Genomic DNA, 26,740 nt, shown 5'->3' on the forward strand with positions numbered 1-26,740 from the left:
CCTTGAACTGGTCACTAGTATACCACAGGGCACACAACCATTCACACTTGCATTCTAGTGGGAACTGAACGCAAGCTGCCTGCATTGACGTCAGTGACCATAAACACACAGCCTACAAAGTAGAAATAATATCAATTTCTGTACAATACACACTTTGCCTGGATATTCAATTGAAATATACACTAAATGTGAAGGTTAGCTTTCAGACCACCACCGCAATAGGTGAAATTCACAACCACATTTTTGAATTATTTAAATATATTTTAAAGCTCAATGAACTCCCCACTCTCATTAAAAGATCTTCCCCGCAATCCTATTAACCATATTTGGCCAAGACTGCCCTCTTTGCTCTTAGTTGCCTCCATGTAGAAGACCCACTTGTGAGAGCACACGTGTTTGTTGTTGACAGCGCCGGCTCGGGAGCGGACAGGTAGGCGGAGATCTTCGCTAGTGACATAGATAAGCTCGAGAAATTCGAATGACCTGATTTCAGGCCTCTCGCCAGAAGAACCTCTGGAACTCAGGAATGCATGGACAATTTGAATTCATATTTCACATTCCACAAAATCCAGGACTTATAATGAATTTTTTTGTTTTTTAAAGTTTTGTTTTAGGCTAGCGTTTATTTTTTCCACAAAATAACATTACACTCAAAATTCCGCCATATGGCGGAAATTCCGAAATCCACAATGCAATAGGTGAACTGCAATATAGCGACGGAACACTGTATAAAGAACTATGTCCCCTAAATTAGAAACTGTAAATTAATGAGAAACACAGGTGATTGTACACAGTATATTTTTTATTTGTCAAACTTTAATCGATGTGTAAATAACACATACCTACTTACCCCCCCCACACACACACACCTCCCCCTCCCCCAAAAAACAAAAAAACTCCCCATATGAATGACACCAAATGACTGGTAAGATATACAGTAGTTTGTCATGGCTTTCTTTTGGTAGCTCCAGCGCATCAACTTTATCTATCAGCAAAATGTGTCAAGTTAAAATACTTGAAATGTAATTAATTCAACGTGTACAGAACGTAAAGCTCAAAGTGGAGAAATAAATTAAGCACAGCAGGCGGCACAAGCACTGGGTTAAAAATACTACATACTATGTGGAATCCAAACATTCTTGCCTGTTAACAGTCCAGCCAATACTGCAGCTTGCGCACAAGGAGCTACACCTGCACCCGCACACACTGTATAGCCGACCTTGTGAAAAGATCTTCCGGCCTGCGAGAGAAGTTTCAATATTCCAAGAGGAATGAAGAGGGCATGTTCAGGTTGGTTGGGGTGTGAGCCTGTCCACTGTCCTGCATGAGGATGCTTCTCAGGAGATGGTTGAGAACTCTTTGAGAAGCACATCCTGACTCAGGGTGTTCAGAGACACGTTCTTCCTCACATTCAGGCTGATGGAGCGCACCTGAAAACAGACACGGGACAGATCTTCGTCATTCCAGTCACTACTGCACACCCACGTTGTCTACTCTTTGTGTTACACAGGACATGGCTTTTTAACAGCATCACCGCTGTCTAAGGATAACGTTACAAATCATGAACAATGTTGACTTTTTAACACAGAGATTCTTCAGTTTCTCCAGCATGAACTAATAAAAATTGAAACTCAACAACCAATGAGAACCTGTTTCATGATGTTATGTACGAGTAACAATACGTCAAACTAATTGTTGAGGCGAACCAATTGATTGCGTTCACTTAAACATTTCAAAAACAAAGTACATGTCAATGGTGAGCGGGTATCGGTATTCGGTTTCACTGAGAACTTAAGAGTGAATACTTCTAATGGTATCAGTCTGAATAAAAGTGGTATCGAACATCCCTCATGGTTTCTTATAATTGCAACATGACTGTGGTGGTATGAAGATGTGGATTAGGTCGGGTAAGTCCAGACTGAAGGCACAGGTACCAAGTGAAAGGCCCACCACCGGTACACAATGTACAACAGTGATGTTTTCTGTTGTTAAAGCTGACCCCCCCCAAAAAATATTATTTTTTAAATCACTATTTCAAGGGCTTTCCTGTACACAAAATCTCACCAAATTGGCAGGCGTGTTCATCCTAGTGAAACTGTCTGAAAGGGGTCCCAGGTCTTTTGCACAACAGTCATTTTGAGATAGCACAACAGCAAACAGGACAACAGACGAGCATTACTGATGGTTGGAAATGTGAGGGGTGTCAAACTTGCTGGTATTCATCTGAATGTATACACAATGCACTTTGGTTCTCTTACCAGCTCCTTAAAGAAAGCCGCCTCTTTGGGCTGCTCCGCGTATCTCTCAAACTGGTCCAAACCGTCCTGCAGCTTGAGTGTCAGGGTGTCGTAGTTGGAGCGCACCACCTCCAACACCTGACCCAGCCAGAGGAAAAAGGGAGACATTGCATGATACGGTCTTGTACTGAGACACTCAAATATTCATTCGGGTTGAATACTTCAGCACAACATTTTATTTATGAGGAATCACATGCCGCATCAAAATCATCATAATCAGCTGGCTCCCTCTAAGCTATTTCCAGCTCTTCTGCTTCAACGTTTGCATCATCCACTGGCGCTCTCAGCGCCTTTATTCCAAATGACAAAACTTGACAAAGTGTGTGTCTGCGTTTGACCAGCTGAGATGAGAAGCTGGAGTGAAATCAGAGCTAATTATGCGAACATTCTCCACAGCTCTACCCCTGACAGTTACCCTCGCAGTCGTGAAATAGGCGTTAATGCGGACATTTTTCATATTATTATTAATGACACCGAAACATAGCATAAAACGTTTGCATTGGAACGCTTTCCTCCACGAACAAAAAATGCCGTTGATGTGGACAAATGGAAACATATCGATGTAAAGTGTAGGTTGGTCCCATTTATTGCATTCACTCACCATATGGAATGCTGTATGTCTAAAACAGCTGAGTCATCACTTTTAAACATTTTACTTTGATTAATCGCAAGCTCTCCACACATTTGTATTTGTAGAATGGCGTTATGATGAAAATTCATCCCATGTCTGAGTGTTGCCTCCCTGAGAAAACGTGGAGGCAGATTTGAATGATAACCTCAATTAATGTGTTTGCACTCCCGCTGGCCCCCAAGGAAAAGAAATGAAAAGCATGGAAGAGGTGAAACTGCGGGAGGTGGGACAGTCAGAGGAGGAAAAGTGTCAGCTGTGACAAACAGGTTGGAAGCACACACAAAAACAAATACAAATGAAAAATGGAAGGAAAGTAAACAGAGCATGAAAGAGGAATCCAGAGAAGACAGGAGGCTGGAGGCTGGCTCATGTGACGCTTGAGCAAAGACGCTTTCGCCCACAAATGCAACTCACCGCCACCAAGGCAACGCTCTCCATCATGACGCAGGCACGTGACTCTTGTGTTTTTGTTATCTCAAACAACAAACAACACAACCGGCCCCATGCTGGGGTGTGTTTGCATTTTAATGTTGGTCTGTGGTTCTAACATCATCAATCTTCTTTTGTCACTACCAGGAACAAAGACACTACCGGAAGATGGTGTACAGGTAGGTAGGTGTGTTCACTCAAGGTAGAGAAAGGTAACTCAACACTTAATGCTGCATTTGAGGACCCATTGTCAGTATCAGAACAAATTCAATACCCTGCAGTCAGAAGTCAGATAATATTGAGGTAGATGTGCTAACCACGAGTCCACTGGGCTTCTTTCGTCTAATTTTTTATTCTTTCTCACGCAATGTGAAATCTAGCTGCTCAGTCACAACAAAATTCCATTTCCCTAGCTTGCTTGTTGTGATTAAGTCAAGCAGAAAAGAGTATAGTGGGATTATAATGACCATATCCATCACTCATCATTTTGAAAAAAACATTTTCTGTCCTCGCCGTGCTCTCATTTGACTTTAATGAACTTGTCTCATCAGCTGTATATCCAAGCGCTTCCTTAACGACCAAAAAAAAAGTCATTTAGTGTTTATGTGCGTGTTGACAAAACATTAAAATATTATTATACTTAAACCAGTGCCACAAATGTAGGTAAACTGATAACAAATCTGGCAAAGGCAACAACAATAACTAGAATGACCACGTGTTATGGCCAAGGTACAGTATGTAAAAGAACCTCTCTCAAAATATTACACAAAACATTTTCCAAACTTTGACTCCAGCAGAAGACAACACCAGGTCAGGTCAGCTAAAACATGTAACTGAGGATCTGTTTCACACAGGGTGATCCTAATTAGACCACACTCAAGGAGCAGGCACAAGATGGAAGGAACCTTGCTTGTCTGATGAGTTTCCATTTCTGCTGCATCATTAAGAGGGGCAATGTTGCGGGGCATATTTTCTTGGCCCCAACTACACATCCATCCAACCCATTTTCTACAACGCTTGTCCTCATCTGGGGCGAGAGGCGGGGTACACCCTGCACTGGTTGCCAATCAATTGCAAGGCACATACTGTATAGACGAACAATCATTCACCCTCACATTCACACCTGTGGACAATTGAGAGTCAGTAACCTAGCATGCATGTTTGGGACTATGGGAGCAAACCGGCGTACCCGGAAAAATCCCACGCATGCGTGGGGAGAACATGTAAACTCCACACAGGAAGGCCCGAGCAGAGTTTCAAATGCAGAATCTCTCAACTGTGAAGCATACCTAGTATCCACTAGTACACTGTGCTGCCTTGCCTTAACTAAGAAATATTTAAATGCAACTGCCAATATGACAATTATCCCAAATGTACCATCTTATGAATGCTACTTTACCAAAGAAAATACAGTACATAATTTCAGAAAGACCAAATAATTTCAATACATTTTTTAGCACTCAAATGGCTTCCACATGCACCAGATCACAACCAAATAGACGGTGTTGGAGATGTGCTGGAATGGGAGCTTTTCATCATGGAAAGCATCAATGGTTGCTTTTGCTAACACATAATCAAAACCAAAATCTCAGAGGAATGCCATGAAGAATGAAGGCAGAACTGAAGTTAAAAAGGTTCTCACCTTCAAAAGCACATGTGTCAAACTATAGGCCCGGGGGCCAGATCCGGCCCGCCACATCATTTTGATTTCAAAAACTAGTTATCCATCAATTTGTTGTCCATGTGTAATAATATGATGAGGTGATTAAACATTGATATGGTTTTACGATCATAATTGCCCTCTGAGGAAAATCATATCTACAATGTGGCCCGCGACAAAAATGAGTTTGACACCACTGTTCTAAAGCAAGCTGTTGCTAAGACTGTGGCCTGTGGGCGCGTCTAGTCTGGACAGCTTGCTTTTTCCCAAAACAAATTTTTTTATACTGCTTATCCTGTTCAGGGTCAGGGAAGCTGAAGCCCATCCCAGCTGACATCAGGCAAAAGGGTAGACTACATAGTAGAGACTCAATCACAGGGCACGTAATGCTAGAAGAATCTTTGTATCTCCAAAACCATAACTTTGCAGGAAAACAAACAAACAAACAAAAAAGGCATGTTTGTTGAGTCATTAACATTGATTTGTCAAAGAGAGCAAGCCATTTTCAACACTAGATGGGTCAATAATTATAAAAAATAACAGACCCACATGGTGACTCAACAATGGAATAGGATCAATATGAAAAAAAAATAGGATATTGACCAATTTGGACAGAGGTTTCCGCCCGACAGAGACAACATGGACAAACAACCATTCACACTGACATTCATACTGTCTGAGTGGGCACTGAACCAACACGACCTGGAAGGAAGTGCGGTGAGTGAAACACTACACCGTTGGTGACTAAAATGTATTTCCGACCTTGGCAAACCCCAGTCTGCGGGCAATATCCAGTCCACAGTCTCTGATCAGCCCTCGCAATGTTCATGAAGTCAAAATAAAACATCAAATATGTGGTGCTTTTCTTTTGAAAGCGGTGCTTCTATTTTGATGCACACGCGTGTGGATGGTACAAGCGAGGCAGCTAGCAGGCATTAGAAGTTATGTCAGCAGTGTTGTCAACTTAGCAACATTTTCACTATATTTAGTGACTTTTCCAACCTCTCAAGTGACTATTTTTCACAAAAAAAGAAAAAAGAAAGAAAATGCCAACAGTGGTCTATCTGGGAGTCCTGACGAGGATCGGCTATGAGTTCGTGGTTGGTGCTCAAACTGTCAGTACACTATAAAAATGTAAAAAAATAAAATAAATTCTGTTGGCATGCTTTTTGTTAATGTTATGAAATAGTGATATAATGTTATGTGCATTTATGTAGCCTAATTTTAATTACTGCTTATAATTTTGTCAAAATATGCATTTCCTAATTAGAACAATATACTGAATACTGGCACCCCTTCATTTTTTTGCAGAACTTGTATAACTGCTTCATAAATAAATGGAAATGTACCAAACCTATATCATCAGGATCTTTTAATTGGCGGTCCAAAATAATTTTAGAAAGGAAATTGTTTTTTTGTAAATATTGTATTTTGCTGGATGACCCATGAATTTTCTTCAGGAGATATTCCACATTTAGTACTTAAACTTCAAGGGTGTCAATAATGGTGTGCATGACTGCATGCAACACAGATGAGGTTAGCATGTTGGTGTGACCCTCGACAGCCGTCCCAGTTTCTCATGTGGCCCCTGTGGAAAATTAAGTGCCCATCCCTGATGTATATGGTTAAAAAAAAAAAATAACAATACCATGCATTGTATAATACAAATGAGTCCCGTCTCAATTTTATGTAATCCCACACCCAGCCTGAATGCTGATGAGATATTGATGTTTTGGTGAGAATGTGTACATTACCTGCTCTTCTGACAGTTGCGAGATGTGGTTCACAGCAGCATATGACTCAATCTTGGGGTTAAAATGGTTGATGATTGCCCTTAAAGACAAAACAAACGTGTTAGTGAGTATACAGCAACATGTGGCTGAACACCTCCTTCACTATTTACAGTAATTAAATTTGCTGCTCCAGTCTGCTGCAAAAGACTTCATCACAATTTTGGAAGCAGGCTGCTGGGATTTGCTCCTAAAAACCCACAAGAGCATTAAGAGCCACGAGGCACTGATGAAGACCTGGCTCACAGTCTGAGTCCAATTCATCTCATAGGGGGAAGATGAGGTCAAGCCTCAGCAGATTGCAGCAGAGTTGGCATAATGCACACCAAAGATTGGTCTGATCATACAGAGATGCAAACTTTTCAAAAATCTTTTAAGCACATATACTGTACAAATAAATATATTGGAGCTCTTGATTATTAAATATGTTCTGAATCCTATTTTGTCTTAATTTAGAAAATTGTAGAACAATTTGATCTGCAGTGAAGTACAGGCTGAAATGAATGGTGTGTTAATACATGTTTAGAAAACTGCAGCTAACAAATCCAAATAAAGGTATACCCAAATAATGTATTAATGTGCCGGTTTGACAATATAGCAGGTATGCAACTGTTGAACTGCTTTGTACCTCCTTTTTATTTGACAGGATCTAATTGGCTGCTTCATATTTACAGAGCATACCGGGGAATTTCAAAAAGGCAATATTTTCCCGCATTAGCATTCCATTCTGGATAAGCGGTGTAGAAGATGGATGGACGGATGGATGAACAGTTTTATATGCCCAAGTATAAATAGATGCCATAAGCACAAGCGTAAGCTGCAATGGTTCAGCTTTTATTGGTGTTATATATGAAATTAATTATAGTGACAGCAACACCGAGAATTCTGCTCCATGGTTTTTCTGCTGTCATTTACGTGGGGAAGGCCATTGAATGTCGGCCGGGGATGATGGGGGAGAAATCAAATTAATTTCACCATCTGACTTCTTTATTCCTCCCTGCCTTCATATATCTAGTCTTTGGAAAATTATTCTTATTTGCTCGCATCCAGCTGCCTTCCCTTCAACCTTTACAACGACCAATTTAAGCTCTGTGGAGAGTGCAACTGATTAGGTGAAAGAAACCTCAGGGAGACACCAGCTCATGTGAGCAGTGAAGAGACCTCAAAGCCAGCGTGACCCCGAAGGATCATGGATGAGGAATTACTTTGCGAGTAGGAAGAGACAGTATGCGTGTGAACCTTACTGAAGGGCAAAGCGGGGAGATGGAATAAATTCAAACAAGGATTATTAGGTTGGGATGGAGAAACAAAATTATATACAAATGAATGATTCACTCCATTTTGACCTTCTCTGCCACATTCTTCTTTACAATTAATCAAACACAACACATTTTGAATTTTTACTCTTGCATATGTTTTTGATGTGTGTGTGTGTGCGTGCATTATTACCGAACATTCACGAGGGCATGTGTGACTTTACTCGCAGGCTCCTTCCACTGGCCAGTGTTTGTTGACACTCTCAGCACTGAAAAGCAACAAGTCACAGATTAAAACAGTTCATTTAAAAAAAAATAATTAAAACATCTGGCCACCATCAGTTCACGTGGTTACCTCGAAGTGAGTTTGTTGTGTTTTGTGCTTGCATGTTCTATCTTGGTACCAATTATTTTTCCCCAAACATGAGTCCTCAGACAGTGAGTGTTCAGAAGAAGCAGATGACCATTGAATTGAAACTGAAAAGTGTACATGTAGTCGGATTGGCGAAGCAGTGCAAGCATAGTACTTCTACAATATGTACCACACTGAAGCAGAATAAGTCGAGAAAGGCTACAACACCCTAAAATTTGTTTAAATAATTTCTAAACTGCGACCCTCTGTCAATGAAAAGATGGAGAAGCTGCTGAAAGGGAGGATAAGTATAGGAAAAAAGACAAAAGCAAAACAGAATTCAAGAAAAGCTGTTTATTTCTTGACATTCTATTTTGTTAATATTATGTTTTTATACAGTACAACACTGTACAGTGCTATTTTTATCATTAAAAATCATCATTATGTTAAATGTCATGTTAAGTGCTTTTCGGGGGGCTGAAATGGATTCATGGCATTTCCATTCAATTTAATACTGAACGTTGATTTGACATGACTGATTTGAGTTAAAAGCATGGTCATGGAATGAATTAAACACATATGTCAAGGTACCACTGTATAACAATACTTTTAATAAATCAGAAAGTATATTTTCTATATATACTGATAGCAGATTAATTGCAATTCATTACATTTTTAAATTCTTTACAAATGAAATATACCCGTTAATTGTCCGTCATTTCTGAACAGCAAATTTAACAATGTAATGTAATTTTAAGGATAATAAATTTATTAAGCATCTGTACAGATGCTGTTAGAAATCCCTAAACTGTCAATGTCATGAATCATTTAAGACTTTTAGCAAGTTTTTGATCCTTAGTGCAAGGACTTCAGCTTTACTTGGTTAATAAATGCTTTAAGTAAATTAAACGTACCCATACAGTAGAGGTTGTCAAACACTTGGTGCATTCGTACAATCTCATAGTAGAGCTCATCATAGCTATTAGATGTTGGCAGAAATGTGTCACCATATGTGATGAACATGTTGAACAGGTTTACCACCTGGATAGGGAAACAATAAGGCCAAATCATTTAATACTACAGTACTCTAAAATCCAAGGCAGACATTTATGCTACATTACATCATGCTCCCACCTAATTACCGGTAACTTGATTTGCATCCTAAAACAATTTAAGGTGTATTGGAAAGGTTCCAAGACTGATGTCACAAAAGATAAGCTTCAAAACCAAACTTCCTTGTTGTCTCCCTTTTTAAGTAATCCCACTGGAGTCTAACACACTTTGCCAGCGTTCTGTGCCACGTCCTGAACTACCCTCCGCAGCTCTGTTGTCACAGCCATCTTGATGTTCTGCTCGTCTTCAAAACAGGTCACCTTAATGTCCCCCTTGAGCTTTGTAAAAAGGACAACAAAAAATGACATGGAACAAGACGGGATGAGAGGGAAGGTAGTCCAGCAGGGCAATGTTCTTCTCAGTCAGGAACTGTTAGATGCTCGTGACATTGTGAGCAGCGGCGTGTTGTCATGGTGAAGCGGCCACGAGTTGTCCTGCCACAATTTTCGCCTCTTCTCGCGCAAAGATCAATGCAAACGTCTCTTTGTAGACGAGCTGGTTGATCATCTGGCCCACAATGAAGGGGGAAAACTCAGTTTGGGTTTGAAATATAGCTTTTGTGACATCCGTCTTAAAACCTTTCTTACACCTTGAAATTGTTGTGCACTTTCATCACACAAGAGAATTTCCTGACACTTCTCTATATAGCCTTTTTGTCTTTTTTAACACTGGTGTGTGTTTCTTACCAGTAGTGCCAGATGAAAGATGTTGTGCTTGGCAAGCAGTGTAGATTCATTTGACAGCAGGAACTTGAGCAGGTTGATGAGGGCTATGCAGGGGGAGATGAGCACTCATAAATGAAAAAAACAAATCCAGAGGGTTTATAGACATCTATGAGGAGAAAGATATGGCAGCACCAAGCTTTGTTCAGTGTACTGTACATCACCATTATGACAAAGTAGGACAAAGAGAAACCTATGCAATAAAGCATTAAGAAATGTGCTTTTTAAAACACATTGAAAGGTAACAAGCATCTGCCGCTTTAATTTGACTCATTCTTTTGTTTTCCCTCTATTATCACTGCCACAAGCAGGGAATGCGGTGCCATCCAGAGAATGAAGCTGATTATTGGTTTGATTAGAGGAATCAGTATTCTAATGAGACACAGCTCAATGGGATCATTAAAAAGTGGAATGTGATCCTGTGTTGTGTTGACCAGGCTGAAACCAAGGCCACCACGATGGATTGCACTTTCTTTAGAGACTCATTATCCAAACTCAATGATGCAATTTATTTCCAAATGCACATGGCAATGACTTTAGAGCGAAATTGCCTTTCGCTTGCAAAGGGTTTAAACTCTTACACATTGATGCACAACAAATAAAAGCATCAAGAGATTTACAACACATATTGTACAAAAACAGTGTTTCCCAACACAACAAGGAGGAAAAAAGATGAAAGAGGGCAAAATTGGGACCTTGAATGAAAAAAACCCCCAAAAAAACAACTTTAACATGTTATTTTTGAAAATATTTGAAACTGGTATATTTTTTTAATCATGTTATTAAATGAAACATATATTGCAACCAGCCACAACATCACTCAAAAAACAAGGATACCTAATACAGGGATCTCGTTTGATGTGTGTCCCGCATCCTAGATGCACAAAAATGATCAGGTAGGCAAAAAGCATGGTGAATCTGCAACGCACAAACGCACAACATTACTTAAAAATGTTTGTGTGCAAGGCTAGAATGAAGCAGTGTTTCATCGCAGCTTGTGGGTTAAAATTCACATTTTGCGCATCAAGAAACACTGAAAAGCAAAACTGCAAATCAGAGACAGTTGCGAAGATGGGAGCAGGAACTGGCATATGTGACACAACGCACTTATGTCACCGATGTGTGGATGCGGAAGTGAAGTGTTTGATTGAGGAGTGGGAAGACAGCGGTTGCAAAATGTGACACCAAAATTGAGAAGAGAGAAAGAAAAAAAGATAGAAATAATAAAAGTGTGGTAGAATTTCAGTGAAATGCAAAGCGAGCACCCGTTCGTTGTAACATGGACCATACCGCCGAGTATCACGCACGTAGCAGGACCAGAGAGAGAGGTGAAGTTAACATAGCGCAAATCAGTGAGCTTAACATTCGTCGACTTTACTAACATAACGTTCGTGCTGCAGAATGTCTCTTTTAATTATGAGTACAGTCGAATGTGTGGTCTGCTTCGGGTGCCTACAACAGCTGCGACCCCCACTCCTGCGTCGCGCCCAAAGTGGAGGCGCCACGAACGGCGAAGGAGGGAGCGGAAATGGAGCAAGCGCAGAGGTGTCCGAGATAAGCTAGCGGCTAAACCACACAAGCCGGCTATTCCCTCCATCGTGTTAGCCAACGTACGCTCTCTGGACAACAAGCTGGATTACTTTCGACTGCTCCGCTCTACCTGTAAGAGTGCTGTGTTTTTGTGTTTGTGGAAACATGGCTTAACAGCCTTCCAGACAGCGCCATTCAGCTTGACCAGCTAGCATGCTACCGTGTGGAGAGAACTCTCGCGGGAGGCAAGACTCGCAGCGGCAAACTGTGTGTTTACATCAATGAGGCCTGGTGCCGGGACGCTATCTTGGTCAGACAACACTGCTCACTGCTACTGGAGTTTATGGCTCTGAAGTGCCGGCCGTTTTATTTACCAAGGGAATTCACTGCCATACTGCTTGTGGCAGTCTATATTCCTCCAAACTCCAGCAATAACAGGAGTGAGGCGCTAAATGAGCTATACTATCATTATCAGTGAACAGCTGACGGCCCACCCAGATGCTTTCCTCATCCTACCTGGGGACTTTAACAATGCTCACCCCAAGGTTGTTTCCTAAACTCTACTCAAATATTGACTTTCCAACACAGGGAAATAACACTCTGGACAATGTGTTTACCCCCCTGAGAGGGCCCTACAAGGCCCTTCCCCTCCCCCACCTCGGCGCCTCAGACCATCTCACTGTTATGCTAATGCCGCTTACAGACCACTGGTTAAAGCCTCCCAACCATTTAGGAAACAGGTATGAGTGTGGCCATAAGGGTCCCTTGAGGCACAAAGTGAACTCCGATTACAATGACATGTTTGGTATATATGATCTCTTTTGACTTAAGATAAGATACAATTTTCGATAAACATTTCCAGATTTATGCATTTTTACAAATCGTAATTTCAACATAGGCCGCCATTGTTTTTTCGTCGCAGTGCATTCTGGGTAGTGACGTCAAACGGTGATGTGCCCGACGCCTGGAGTTTTTTGCAGTAGCCACAGTAGCGGCCCCTGGCAGCGATGAACGCTGTTCAGCCATTTCAGTTCGAGGCTGAGTGTGTGAGGAGAGAGTTACACTGTTACTGCCTAGCAAGTGCATGGATGATGTCGCCGTCACCAAGTCCATCACTGTCCGTGCCAATCAGAAGCCATGGCTGTCGGGGGAGGTCTACAGACTACTGAAGGTCTGCAACGCGGCTTTTAGGCAGATAACATCAGGGAGGCCAAGAGGGAGTACTCGCCAAGAAGATCTCCCACCGCTTCAGTGACAGCAGTGACACTAGGAGTCTGTGGCGAGGTATTCAGACCATTACGGACGATAAGCCCTAACCACAGAACTGCGACAGCTACACCTCCCTGCTAAATGAGCTGAATGACTTCTTTGCTCGCTTTGAGGCACACAACAGCACCCCTGCAACAAGACTCCACCCCCTCCTGGTGACCAAGTGCTGACACAGGGACAGTGTGAAAAGATCTTTTGATAGGATCAACACACGAAAAGCCCCGGGCCCAGATAACATACCTGGTCGTGTTCTGAGGGACTGTGCAGCTGAACTCACAGATGTCTTCACGGACATTTTCAACACCTCCTTGAGTCACGGTGTTGTCCCTACGTGCTTCAAAGCCACCACCATCATTCCGGTCCCGAAGAGGTCGTCTCAATCCTGCCTCAATGACTACCGTCCGGTAGCACTCGCTCCCATCCTGATCAAGTGCTTCGAGCGGCTAGTCATGCACCACGTCAAGTTCCCCCCCCGGACCGGTCAACCGAGGACGCAGTCTCCACTCTGCCCTCACACACCTGGACTCTAAGGACTCATATGTCAGGATGGTGTTCATAGACTTCAGCTCAGCATTCAATACCATCATCCCGAAACAACTGATCTACAAACTGGACCAGCTTCAATGTGCAACTGGCTGCTGGATTTTCTGACAGGGAGACCGCAGGCAGTACGGGTCGGCACCAACACATCCAGCCCCATCACTCTGAACATGCCGGCCCCTCATGGTTGTGTCTTGAGCCCCCTCCTCTTCACCCTGCTGACCTATGATTGCACACCGACATACAGCTCCAACCTCTTCATCAGGTTTGCAGACGACACAACTGTGGTGGGTCTCATCAGCAACGGGGACGAGACAGACTACAGGAGTAGCGCCTGGCCGTGTGGTGCATGGACAACAATCTCTCCCTGAACGTGGACAAAAACAAGGAGATTGTTGTGGGCTTCAGAAGAGCACACTCCCAGCATGCTCCACTGAACATCAACGGTGGGTGGGTCTCATCAGCAACGGGGACGAGACAGACTACAGGAGTAGCGCCTGGCCGTGTGGTGCATGGACAACAATCTCTCCCTGAATGTGGACAAAAACAAGGAGATTGTTGTGGACTTCAGGAGAGCACACTCCCAGCATGCTCCCCTGAACATCAACGGTGCTGCAGTGGAGAGCGTGCGCAGCAACAAGCTCCTGGGAGTGCACATCACCAAGGACCTCTCCTGGACCAGCAACACCTAATCACTGGCCAAGAAAGCTCACCAGCGTCTCTACTTCCTGCGCAAGCTGAGAAGAGCCAGAGCCCTGACCACCATCATGTCCTCGTTCTACAGATGGACCATAGAGAGCATCTTGACCAACTGCATCACTGTGTGGTACGGAGCCTGCACCGCATCCTGGCGCAAGACTCTCCATCGCATAGTGAGCGCAGCAGAGATCATTGGAACCTCTCTTCTCATCGGAACCTCTCTTCCCTCCCTGCAGGACATTTACAGCACCCGCCTCACCATTGCGGTTTTGTCATCTAATTTACAAATGTCTTATTTGCCTTGGTTCTCTGACCTTGACTATGTTGCACACGTCACCTGACCTTTGATATTTGCACATACAATTAATACTTTTTATACTGCATATATGATAGTTTATTGATCTTTTATATTTCTGTTATGTGTACTGTCTTTTGTAGCACCGCGGGCCCTTGAGTATCGTAATTTCATGCATATTGAAGAATGGACAATAAAAGTACCTTGTTTTTTTGTTTTACTCTGACAAGGACAGTATAACGCAACCATAACGGTAAATACAATGTGTTTTTTGCTCAGTGTCGTCACTTTGTGACATATGGCCAATTTGATTATCTATAAGTGGAAAAACTTTGAGTCAAGTAAATGAAAAATGTGGCAAATATGGCCAGATAGGAATAAGAGTAAAATGGATCATCAACATGTACCCAAACAGAGGAAGGTTTTGGTGAAGGGAGGTTTCTTCATTTTAATTTAAACAAATTTAACACTTCCAAAACTTGTAGTAGTACAAAGAATATTCCTTTTCCTAGTCAGATGGATTAAGCTCATAAATGCACAGCCATGAACCTAATGTATTAATGTCACAAAATGCAAAAATGCTAACTGCTTGAGTGAAGATGCATAAAGGAAGTTAATGCTTTAAAAAAAGCCTCATCTTTTATGCACAATGTGAATTCAAAAAATTTAATCTGTTAGTTATATAAAAAAGGAAACCAATTAGTTGTACGTGAAAGGTTTTATTATCTCTTTTGTATTCAAAATTCCACTTTCACCAAGCAAAAATATAGTTTATCCAAATAATCAATTGTTTGATAGAATTTTCAAGTACTAAAATATTAGTTAGCTGCAGCCCTACATTCAGCGCCCCCTATTATATTGTGATATTTGTATTGTTTCATAAAATCCCTGCTTTGGGTCCCTATGTGATTAAGCTGCAAACAAATTTATCCTCAAATTTTGCAAAACTGATGAAAGAAAGACAAATATTTTGAGCCTTGTGTGTGTGTGTGTGTGTTGCTGAAGTGCTTCAGCGAATCATGATCCACTAAAGGTACAAGTATCAAACAAAACGGCATATTATTATCTTTGCAAATCATGATCCACTAAAAGTACAAGTATCAAACAAAACGGCATATTATTATCTTTGCAAAGGCAGCTTTGATACAGTTCTTGTCGTGGTCATATTGCTGCGGTGGTTGGTTAATGTGATGTCACAGTTGATTTTCCTTTTTAGCAATGACGCTTACCTGACCATAGCTCTCTCCAAGTGTAGTGTAACCTGATTCTGCACTTCTTCTGGTAGCAGAGAAGTTTGTGAATGATCTGAACACAGCGCCTGATCAGGACATAAACACAAAAAAATGTGATGGCTATGTATGCAATTTTGTGTGCCCCGAGTGTGTATTACGTTTACTCACAAGTATAAATCCATGGGGAAATCCTTCATCATGTGTGTGACAATAAATTCTACCATCAGATCTATGGAAAGTTAAAAAAAAAGCAGTTGGAAAATTAATTGTAAAGGCTGATTATCTCTTGAAAAATGTCCATAAAGCCTATTAAAGCAAATATGTCAGTTACATTGCAATACACATAGGACCACTGATAACAGCGTATAATTATAAACAGGAATTAAATCAAACCTCCAAGATGAGGCCAATGTGACGAAAACATGTAAAACATGTTCTTACCTAGAACTGCACACACCAGTGGAAGACAAGGGATGTTCTTCTCCACGGCTTTCTTTCTGTGCCTCATGGGCTGCAAAAGGCAAATACATGACACGGACATGTTCATTTGACTTGATTGCCTAACTTTTCAAACAACAGCTCCTGGTTCATACAACACAACATTTGTACTCCGTAACAACCGAGAACAGAGTCATCAAGATAAGTTTGATTCTATGTCTGCAGGTTTTTGGCTTCATTATCATACACAGTTTCCTTTTTATTATGCTGAATATCATACCTTACCATATTTAAAACAACATTCAACAAGTGCTGCAGACCTTTGCCGGACGAGGAAAATGCAACGTGATTATAAGCATACAGCAAAGGATTCACTACTAGCCTTCTGGCTAATTCTGGCTTTTTTAACCATGTGTACTTCATGTGTTTTATGAAATTGCATTATCCCCTTTCAAAAATAAACTGATGATAACTACCTTGTCTCCAATTTCCTGAAAGCTGGTCATTGAGTTGGTCAACATTAAATAACAGAAGAAACGTTATTCCTTGTTTTAACCCATTGGTCACTGTGATGATGAAGGATAAAATTTAAAATCTCGACACATTAGGTCAATATAAACCAGTACTGGTAGGACAAAACAGACTACACATTTTCTATATTTCTAATAATGCCCATTGATTAACAACGGCTTAGAAGAGTCCATAAAACAGATCGACATGAGGCTGTTGTGAGAATCTTTATAATCAATAACCTCTTTCAGAATAAAATAGTTTTTGATAAAAGAAAATTGTTCTAACACCTAGACACAACTGAGGGTGTGCCTCAGTCTAACTAATCTATCAATAGTTACCTTTATCACTCATATCTCCAGACTTAAACTTCTTTCGTTAAAGATTTGCACTAAAACAGTAGATTAGGTCATTAGGTCAGAAAAACTATGGATTACAGAGGCACTTAACAATAAAGTTAAAACCTCCAACCACTAATTATTATATTTTCACAAAAAACACCGTCAGCCCAACCAATACGTCCCTTAGCCAGTTAAGAAAAGGCTGTTTTGTTCTCCTTACAGTCAAACAGATCAATATCACATAAAGGATATTCACTGATGTCATGACATAATCTCTATGATTAATTCAGACTATTTTCAAATAATTGCTTCAAAAGTCATGACCATGACAACACACAAGGTGACATGATAGCACATGCATACACAGTAAACCATTCGACATTTTCATACCATAGACTCACCATTCTATGTAGACTGACTCTGAAGTTCATATTGTCATCGTGCAGAAATGCATCAGCATACTGGTCCTGTCATACATCACACATACATCACGTGGTAAACACAACGGCTCAGGGGACTGAAGAATGTCAAAAGTATATACACTGCTCCTACCTCAGCTATACATGTGAGGATGATTAAGCAAAGTCTGGCACTGTTGAGTCGATGCTCATCTGAAAACACGTAACATAACATCATAATTTCAGGACATGTACATAGATCATGTAGGTATCAATGGACTGTATGAAAGAAAGGAAAGGGAAGCATTAAAAGAAAGAAAATGGAACAGGAAAAGTAATACTTTTACCTTTAGTATCCTGCATTACGATGGACGCGTACTTGAGGAAGGTGATAAGAAGGTTGCTTGTCTGGAGGTTGGGATCGAGTGGCAGCTCTGGGTTGTTCATCGCTACACAAGGAATGGACAATTAAAACTTCTGCCAATTTGGGTTTACTAAAGGTGCACGTGCACAAAAAACTTCTATTGAATGAGTTTAAGTCTGACCAACAATTCACCACAACTCAGTTCCAGGTCAGTTAGTCCCTTACTAACATTAATCAAAAAATCCCTGAGCCTTGACTTGGCCTTCTAAAAGTGAAAGCACACCCTTGTAGTGGTGATACACATTCTAGCAAACATTGATAAGAGAAGGAACGTCTCAGTTTATTTGCTGAAACTGCTGTGTCATCTGGACTAGCATCTCCAGCCACTGAAAAGCTCTGCTCGCAACTGCTTGTTTCATAAATGATGAAGCGGTCTACTCTTTCCTACTCCTTCGCTCAAATGCTCATTTGTTTCCGTCGTCCTCCGATAACTGCAAGCCCACAGGACAGGAGGACCATTTCCCACTGTCTGTACACATTCCATCACAGGGAGTTCCAGTGCGCTTGTACATCCCTGACTTCAGGCACACGTGTAATCATATTCGAAGGCACGCTGAATGTGACAGGTTCATCTCAACAGAGGAGTTAATATTTCATCCAGGAAATGACTCGTTTTTGAAGCAGCTATGGGCAAACTAGCCTGAGATAGAAACATGCGCCTATTAAAAGTAACAGCGTGTGTGCAACCCAAACTGTATGTGAAAACGCAAAACGAAGAGATTCAGTTCGATGAGAAACGTGTTACTAAGGTGTCTTACACCTGTCGTGGCAGGACCATTAACTGAACCAACTCTCCCTTTTGTAAAACAAACTAGTAAATATTTGACAAGGCTGCTGGTGTAGGTGCATTTGTGTGTTCAGGAATTTTTGGTCTTGGCAGGACAAAGTCGCAATGTTTGGTAAAGTAGTTATGAAAAATGCATGTTGCAACAAAGTTAAGCTCAAACTGAGGCAAAGAGGCAGAGACCTTCAATGCTTTCAAAATGCTTTGTTCCATTTTGCTGTCCCTCTAGGTACAACCAAATTGTTTAAAGGGTAAGTTATGGTTTCGAGCTTCTGTAAATACATATTTCCAGTGGACGTTCTGGGATACTTCAAATTGGAAAGCAACAGTTTGCTGGGGGCATTGGAGGAGAAACTACTTTTTCATTCAACAAATTCAGAGGTTGTAAAACTAATCAAACATGCTATTCTTTTTGGTATGTCTCCCTAACTACTAGGCAAAAAAGAGCTCTACGGTTGTAAGCATACATTAAATAAAAAAAGAGAACAACACACTGTCTAGAGAAGGTGGCGTTGTGCCAAGCGGCGTTGTTGGTATGGTCTGAGGTTGGTTGGTCGGCGTAGCTACAATGTCAATCTCAGGGTGGCTCTGTGGAAAGACCAAAAACATTGAGGATGTTATTATAAAAGGTGTCACTCAGTGAACAACAGACTCGTGTTTCCATCAGAGCACTGAGAAAAACAATAGCAGTAAGACATGAGCGCTAGAACCTTCGAAGTTATCTATGAGTTGACTCAAAAGAACAATACCATCATCTCTAGGGTTATGACTCACTACATAACATCTTCATGAAGGACACAGGGTTTAACATGTAGCTCAATGTGTGTGGACACTGGAGAAAGAAAAGCTTTGAATGTTACCTGTGCTAATACTGTGATGAAGTTGCGGTTGAGATGCACAGCCTCGTACAGTGCCAGCAAAATTGCTTCATTGGTCCTGCAGACAAAATGGAAATTCAATGTCAGAGCGAGTAGCTTCATCAATAGAGAAATATACACACAAAAATAACATCCTCAGCACGACAAATATGACCAATTTTTTCCAATAAAATGAAAAACAAATGGAGCGAAGGCAAGCTAATTACACATTATTATTATTATTATAAATAGTCCTTACAAAATCAATTTAAAGGTCCCATATTTTGACCTCCACTGAGTGACTCGCTAACATGGACTTAGTATAAAAGTGTACATTTCATTTAAAAAGAGACCTTGTTTTTGTCGTAAGAGTGTCCACAGACCGCTACCTCTGTTTGACCCAGTTTTGTATCCGCTTTGTCCATATTTGGCCAAGACCCCCCCCAACCCCCCACCTTTCCTCTGATTGGTTGCCTCCGTGTAGAAGACTGACTTGTGAGAGCACACGTTATGTTGACAGCTCTGGCTTGAACCTGAGAGGTAGGCAGAGAGCGTTGCTAGTGACGTAGATAAGCCCTGATTTCAGGCCACTTGGCAGAAAAACTTTTGGAACTCAGGAATGTGTCGACGATTTTAATTCATATTTCACGTTTACTGAGGCACCACAGAAGACAATATTACATCCCAAATACTAGAAAAAGTTGGTTTGGCAAAATACGGTACCTTTAGATATGAGTCAGCAACACAATAAATTCAGCATTCGAATTTCATCCTCAAATGTTCTATATGTTGAGCTTCATGTGTGTCGCTGCACTTGAGGCAGAAATACATTTTTTTTGTTTTATAATCAAGAAGAATGGTAAAGAAATGGTAAGAAATTGAGGCAAACAAAACAAAAAAAATTTATTGCTACATTTTTTTTAGATTACTTAGCACTTACTGAACAGACAGCTTCTCATCTGCATCTGCTATAAACATGCTGCCCACCTGAGGAGGGATGTAAAAACATAGCTCTACTTAACTATTGAGAACAATAAATCTCACCATCAATACAAAATATAAATATCCTTCCTTTCAATAAATTGCAAGGAGGAAATACCTACCATACTAGTGAGGGTGGAGAAGAAGCCACCTTGGTGCTCTTCCTCTTTGTCTTTATACTGCCTGTAGAGAAAGAACAAATAGGGACAATTAACAGGAAGAAGGAAGGAATGTAGTTTACAGAATTATAGGTAGAGTCAGACAAAGACAAAGTAACCAAGAGCCTATTGTACTGTATACACAAAAATGGTTGATACTAAGTTGTCAATCATCACTTGGATACATTTGTCCAGCGACACAACCACTTACTTTAGAAACAGAATTTTTAATCCAAATCTTGGTGCATACAAAAACATTGCTGACTGACAAAGGACAGCAGGCTATAAATAACTTTTTACGATTTTTTTTCAGGCAAGTAGAAATAGAACATTTATTTAAAACACTAAAATAAACTATTAGTGCCGGTGGGCTCATCATTCTAGACCATTTGTTTTTTTAACACAAAAAGGAGGCGGCACGATGGACAACTGATTAGCACATCTGCCACACAGTTCAGAGGACCCGGGTTCAAATTAGGCCTCGCTTGTGTGGAGTTTGCATTTTCTCCCTGTGGGGTTTCTCCGGGTACTCCCGTTTCCTCCCACATTCCCAAAACATGCATGGTAGGTTAATTTAAGACACTAAATTATCCGTAGGCGTGAATGTGTATGCGAATGGTTGTTTGTCTATTTGTGCTCTGCGATTGGCTGGCGACCAGTTCAGGGTGCACCCCGCCTCTCGCCCAGAGTCAGCTGAGCTAAGCGCCAGCACACCTGCGACCCTAGTGAGGATAACCAGTTAAGAGAATGGATGGATGAACATGAAAAGGATTACATTACCTGTTATATTCTGTTAGAGCGTGGTGGACAACAAGCCCCATTCCCTGAGAGAAAAAAACAACAAAGATGAAATTTAGATTTGAATGAAGTTGGAAGACCAACTCGAGCAATGGATTAATGGGCAAAGAACAGCCGGGAGAAGCGTCTCAAGTCACCATTCGACTGAGTGCAATAACTCTGGGCTTGCCATCATTCCGGGAGGCTTGACGAACCGCTGGACATCCGTGTAAACAAGGCGTTCAAAGTGAAGTTGCGAGCGGCGTGGGAGCCATGGATGACAGATGGCGAACACAGCTTTACTAAGACTAGGAGGCAGCGCCGGGCGAGTTACACTACAATTTGTGGATGGATTGTGGATGCTTGTTCAAGCTTTCGCACGTAAACGAGACTGACTTGAATCTGGCGTGTTTGATTGAGAACTTGCCAAGCTGTTCATTTCGGATACAGAAGATGAGGACTTTGATAGAGTTGTGGATGAGGATTGATCAAAAAATAACCTGAGTACATAGTTAAATACTTCAATAAAGTACAACCGAACTCAGTTTTGCTGCCGCTGCCTTTTTAAAAACATTGTTTTTGCGTGCATGCATGCTACTCTATGTTTTAAGATAGCGTATGTTTTACCATGCCTGTGCCCAATAATACGGTGTGCCTTATGTATGTGTTAAATACAGAAATAGACCCCGTAACTGAGATTGCGCCTTTTAATACGGTGCTCCCTATGGTCGTGAAAATACGGTAATTAAATTGTTGTATCTGTACCTTCATCCAGATCCTAGCCAAAATCGAATCGTTTCTCTTAGAGCTATGATCGCGATATCGATTACGGTTGATCAGCTGTGAGCATATTTACCCGATCATGCGGAAATGTGCATGACAATGGCCAATGGCATGACAACATCATTTCAAGAAGTACCATCAAGTAATTATGTGGAAAACATGAATATTTGAGCAGCGTCAGCACAGGCCCCCATTGCTGCCAGCACATCTACAATTAGCTGTTCAGCCACTACTAGTGGTGCAGCAGTGAATCGTGTGATCTTTTGATGATGCACATCTGCAAGTAGCAATGATGTTAACGCCACATGTAGCATCATAACTTGAAAATTATGTTTACATTTAAAGGAGTCTCATTATCGCCGAGAGGGGCAATCTTTTTAGTTTGGGTCTTGCATACCTGCAAAAACACTCAAGACTGTAAACTAGTTCACAGTGTTATATATTTTTCTACGTTTGTTGTACTGTTAAGTAAACGTTGTTGTAATATTTTTTTATGTTCATCCATCCATCCATTTTCTTTACCGCTTCTCCTCACAAGGGTCGTGGGCTGCTGGAGCCTATCCTAGCTATCTTCGGGCGGGAGGTGGGTACACCCTGAACCGGTCGCCAGCCAATCGCAAGGCACATAGAAACAAACACCCATTCACACTCACATTCACACCTACGGGAAACTTAGAGTTTTTTATGTTCATGTTTTTTACTTTTTTTTTTTTGCTTCATGTTAATAAAAGGTGGCACGGTGGACGACTGGTTAGCACATCTGCCTAACAGTTCTGAGGACGGAGGTTCAAATCCCGGCCACGCCTGTGTGGAGTTTGCATGTTCTTCCCGTCCCTGTGAGGGTTTTCTCCGGGTACTCCGGTTTCCTCCCAAATCCCAAAAAACATGTTGCATACCCGCAACCCTAGTGAGGATAAGCGGTACAGAAAATGGAGGGATGGATGTTAATAAAACTACGCTCTACTTTCTTTAGTTTCCAGTACAGATGCTTTAAAACTGGCGGTTTAAAAACAATATAGAGAAATCGTGATAATGATGGCGATTGGACAATATAAAAAACTATATTGTGAGTTACGCACTTTGCATGTCCCAAACCCCTACAAAGTTTTGAGGAAATGTGTATTTGTATTTGTACAGAAGGCCTATTGTACATGACATACTTACATCCAGTGTTGGCTCATCATCCACAATGGAGAGCTTCACAATATATGGATTTACAGACTGGAAGGAGGGAGAGGGAGAGAGAGACAGAGAGAAAGCAGTGAAAATAGAGGCCTAAAGTATTTATTTAAACAACACTTTGTAAACGACACACACAAGTGCACTGAAAATACAAAATCACCCCAAGTCCAATCAAGGCAATTGTATTTATTATATTACTAATATTGGTGCATTAAGTGAGTCAAACAAACCTCATACTTCCTGTAATTGACCAGTAGGGCCAGAAGAACGACAGCATCATAACCATGCTGCCCTCTACTGGACACGTCAGAAAGAATCTGTGGAGGAGATGGGAGTGGAAACACTGATGACCACCAAGTGTTTTAGAAACAAAGCAATCACAATACGAACACACTGCAAGAGTATGTTCAAGTACATTGTGTATTTTTACAGTCAATACTCGCTACAAGAGAATGTTAACAAGTGATGACTGTTTGGCAAGTGATAATAGTAGACAACCAACTTTCAGATAATCTTTTTTCCCCAATTTGAGCGTTTTTACTGAAATACTGATTTTATTTTATTTTTTTAATCCAACTTGGGAAAAAAAATCCAACTCCGATTTCTGCATTAAAAAATAACCAACTGAACATAGTACCTCAGTATATGTTTGTGTACTTTCTGTGCAAAATCAACTGCACAGAATTTTCACACCCATCCATCCATCATTACCTGCAGAATGGCTTCAAAAATGCTGTTGATCATCACATATTCCAAGATGGTGTTCTGACTAATATTGTCTGTTACCTGTAAACACACAGTATAATCAAGTTAAAAAATAGTCCCTGACAGTAACAGTAGCAACTGTACACTTCAGAATCAGAATCATCTTTATTTGCCAAGTATGTCCAAAAAACACACAAGGAATTTGTCTCCGGTAGTTGGAGCCGCTCTAGTACAACAACAGACAGTCAATTGACAGAGAACACTTTTGAGACATAAAGACATTGACAAAAAACAGTCACTGAGCAATAAGGGGTTAATAGTTATCTGGTAATGCCGGTACATTTTTTTTTTGACAATTGTGCAAGAGATGCAGAGTCCTCTAGCACTTAGAGCAGTTCGAATGACTAGTTGTGATGTCTCACCGTCACCAAACACAGCAGAAGTTTGAGACAAAGGCTCTTGAGACTCTCTGAGCTGTCTCCACAAAGGAGGCTGTCCAGTCTTTCCATTAAGTCCTGCAGCAAACACACCATGGACGTTTACATTTTCCATGGATATGCATCAGAAAGATTTGTTCTTCCATATTGTATATTGACTGCATACCTTCATCCTTTGCTCGGCCTTGTCAAAGCCCACAAGCATATTAATGATGTCAAAGCCAGACGCCGACTTGTTCTTTTGATGAACTCCTCGGAAAAGTGCACATAGAGTCTGGGAGAGCAGCAAGAGAGAACACAGGTGGCACAAAGTGAGAATTTGGTTACAGTTTAAACATCCAGCATGCAATTCAGTCCCAAAACTATAGTCACCTGCAGAGCATTGACCACTTTGATCTGATGCTCCTCTCCGAGAGCCTGAACGCTGTGATGGAAGAGAGAGTTGATGTTGTCCTGGACCCGCTGCACCTCCTCGCCATCTACATTCTCCAGCTTCGACTCCAGGTACTCCAAATTCACCTAGAAAATGAGGCATGATATTTTGAAACACACAAAATGCAGAACAATGCTTGACATGCAAATGAATACAGGACAATGATAGACAAAGTAGCAAATACAATGTAAAATACATACAGACCATGCAAGTTAGTCAAATGGAACTTTATCACCACTGTAGGCTGACTATAATGGCGGTAATTGGCATGGATGGATTTTATAAAGACCACATTCATGTATTACACTTAAGTACTGACTCTATATTGTACCTTCATCAGAAAGAGCTCATCCCAGAAGCGAGGGTTATTCTTAGCTGGGTCCTCTTTCTAAAACAAACATACAATACATTGTTTCCAAACCTAATATGCTATAAATACGTAGTGCTACATTGTGGATGTATGATGCACGATACTCACTGCGAAGATCTCGTCATACATCAACACCACCTTCTCCTTAAGCGGCTTCTTGGAGGACGATGTCCTCCTCAGCAAACCTGCCTTCTTCTCCACCTGAGACATGGCTAGGTCTGAGGATATGGACACATACATAAATACAAATTCAGACAGGAATCACAGATAATGCTATACGGAAGACACAAACTAGTATTAGCTATAAGATAGTAATCATCATACAGAATGTTACTCAGTTTGCAATTGTAATTCAATAACGTACTTTACAATTATCAGTATCTTGAATAGCACAGGCGCTGATGTTAGCAACTATTATAACCCAAATTACCTACGTATTCAACGACTCGTACTCACTGTCAGTCGGTTGACAGTTTAACCAAAACCCACAGCAAGATTTTCACAGGGAAATTTGCAATTGTGCAAGTCATGTAACATGCTTATCAACTGATGTTGGCCAAAATGAAACGCTCATGTTTATGGTATGGGCACCTAACAAGCTAGCGTTATCTAAGACGCAATGTTCGTTCACTAGTCTTCACTTTAACTAATTTTTGAACAAAATACTATGCGTTTATCGTGTTAATGAAGGTATTTTCGTCCCCTGTTAATAATACTCAAGTAATTCACGGTTCGGGACTCGACAGCTAATGCTACCTAGCTCAAATCTGACAAGAAAGCGAAGTTAGCATCCATTTAACGAGCTTTTACAAGGAATGTGTGGCCGTGGACATTTTACGTCATTATTGGGTTGCATTGTTTGGCCACGTTTCTGCATCATGCGAGTGATGGTTCTTACCTCACTTTGAATGTTTGATGTGTATAATGTAGGTCATAAATCCTTAACACAACAGTAGCTCCTCAACTAGCATACTGCTAACTACTGCCGAGCCTTCTACTGGTACATTGTGTCACTGCACCCACATACACACATACAGTACAATAGAGTACAGGTATTTTGCCTCATAAAAATATACTTTGTTATAAACAAAGTTGTCATTGGTCAATAACTTAATATAGATTCATTTCATTCTGTTTTGAGTTGTTGTTGTTATTTCCCTTTATTGCGCATTGAGTAACACGTCAGACAGCCGTCTCATTGACATTTTGTATTAGTATTGAATTTAACAATCCTGTATGAAAGAAAATATTTTGACTTTTTACATTTTGTGTCTTTGTTTGAGTTGATCATCTATGATTACGTACTTTTCAGTATGTTTTTTATACCATTCACTAATTATTTGTATT

General features: G+C 40.9%; 1 protein-coding gene across 3 annotated transcripts; it reads right to left on the reverse strand.

Moving 5' to 3' along the window:
• Positions 1–875: 875 nt before the first annotated feature.
• On the reverse strand, positions 876–26,419 carry armh3 (armadillo like helical domain containing 3). Of its 3 annotated transcripts, none has more exons than XM_061769830.1 (26): positions 26,292–26,419; positions 25,502–25,611; positions 25,355–25,411; positions 24,963–25,109; positions 24,757–24,864; positions 24,576–24,668; positions 24,160–24,234; positions 23,679–23,765; positions 23,431–23,487; positions 21,487–21,530; positions 20,671–20,731; positions 20,508–20,554; positions 19,571–19,646; positions 19,205–19,298; positions 17,850–17,951; positions 17,657–17,715; positions 17,506–17,571; positions 16,257–16,326; positions 15,984–16,044; positions 15,813–15,901; positions 10,215–10,297; positions 9,330–9,456; positions 8,257–8,332; positions 6,772–6,850; positions 2,259–2,375; positions 876–1,430 (listed from the first exon to the last, which is right to left on the reverse strand). In XM_061769830.1, exons 2-26 carry the CDS (start codon positions 25,601–25,603, stop codon positions 1,338–1,340), a joined length of 2,070 nt encoding a protein of 689 aa, XP_061625814.1. In that variant the 5' UTR covers positions 25,604–25,611; positions 26,292–26,419; the 3' UTR covers positions 876–1,337. The 3 variants fall into 3 exon arrangements, with proteins under 3 accessions (XP_061625814.1, XP_061625815.1, XP_061625816.1); XM_061769831.1 differs by having other exon boundaries at positions 26,297–26,386; XM_061769832.1 differs by lacking the exon at positions 26,292–26,419 and adding an exon at positions 25,828–26,123.
• Between the last annotated feature and the right edge of the window lie 321 nt (positions 26,420–26,740).

This window comes from Phyllopteryx taeniolatus, chromosome 4, assembly GCF_024500385.1.
Source record: "Phyllopteryx taeniolatus isolate TA_2022b chromosome 4, UOR_Ptae_1.2, whole genome shotgun sequence".
NCBI lineage: Eukaryota > Metazoa > Chordata > Actinopteri > Syngnathiformes > Syngnathidae > Phyllopteryx > Phyllopteryx taeniolatus.

What these genes read in the sequence shown, in the direction of transcription:
- armh3 (XM_061769830.1), bottom strand. Translation starts at nt 25,603, where the DNA reads ATGTCTCAGGTGGAGAAGAAGGCAGGTTTGCTGAGGAGGACATCGTCC. An exon ending in ATGAGCTCTTTCTGATGAAG is followed by an intron (nt 25,110 to 25,354) that starts GTACAATATAGA and finishes CTCATTTTCTAG; the next exon opens with GTGAATTTGGAGTACCTGGA. An exon ending in TCAATTACAGGAAGTATGAG is followed by an intron (nt 23,488 to 23,678) that starts GTTTGTTTGACT and finishes CCCTCCTTCCAG; the next exon opens with TCTGTAAATCCATATATTGT.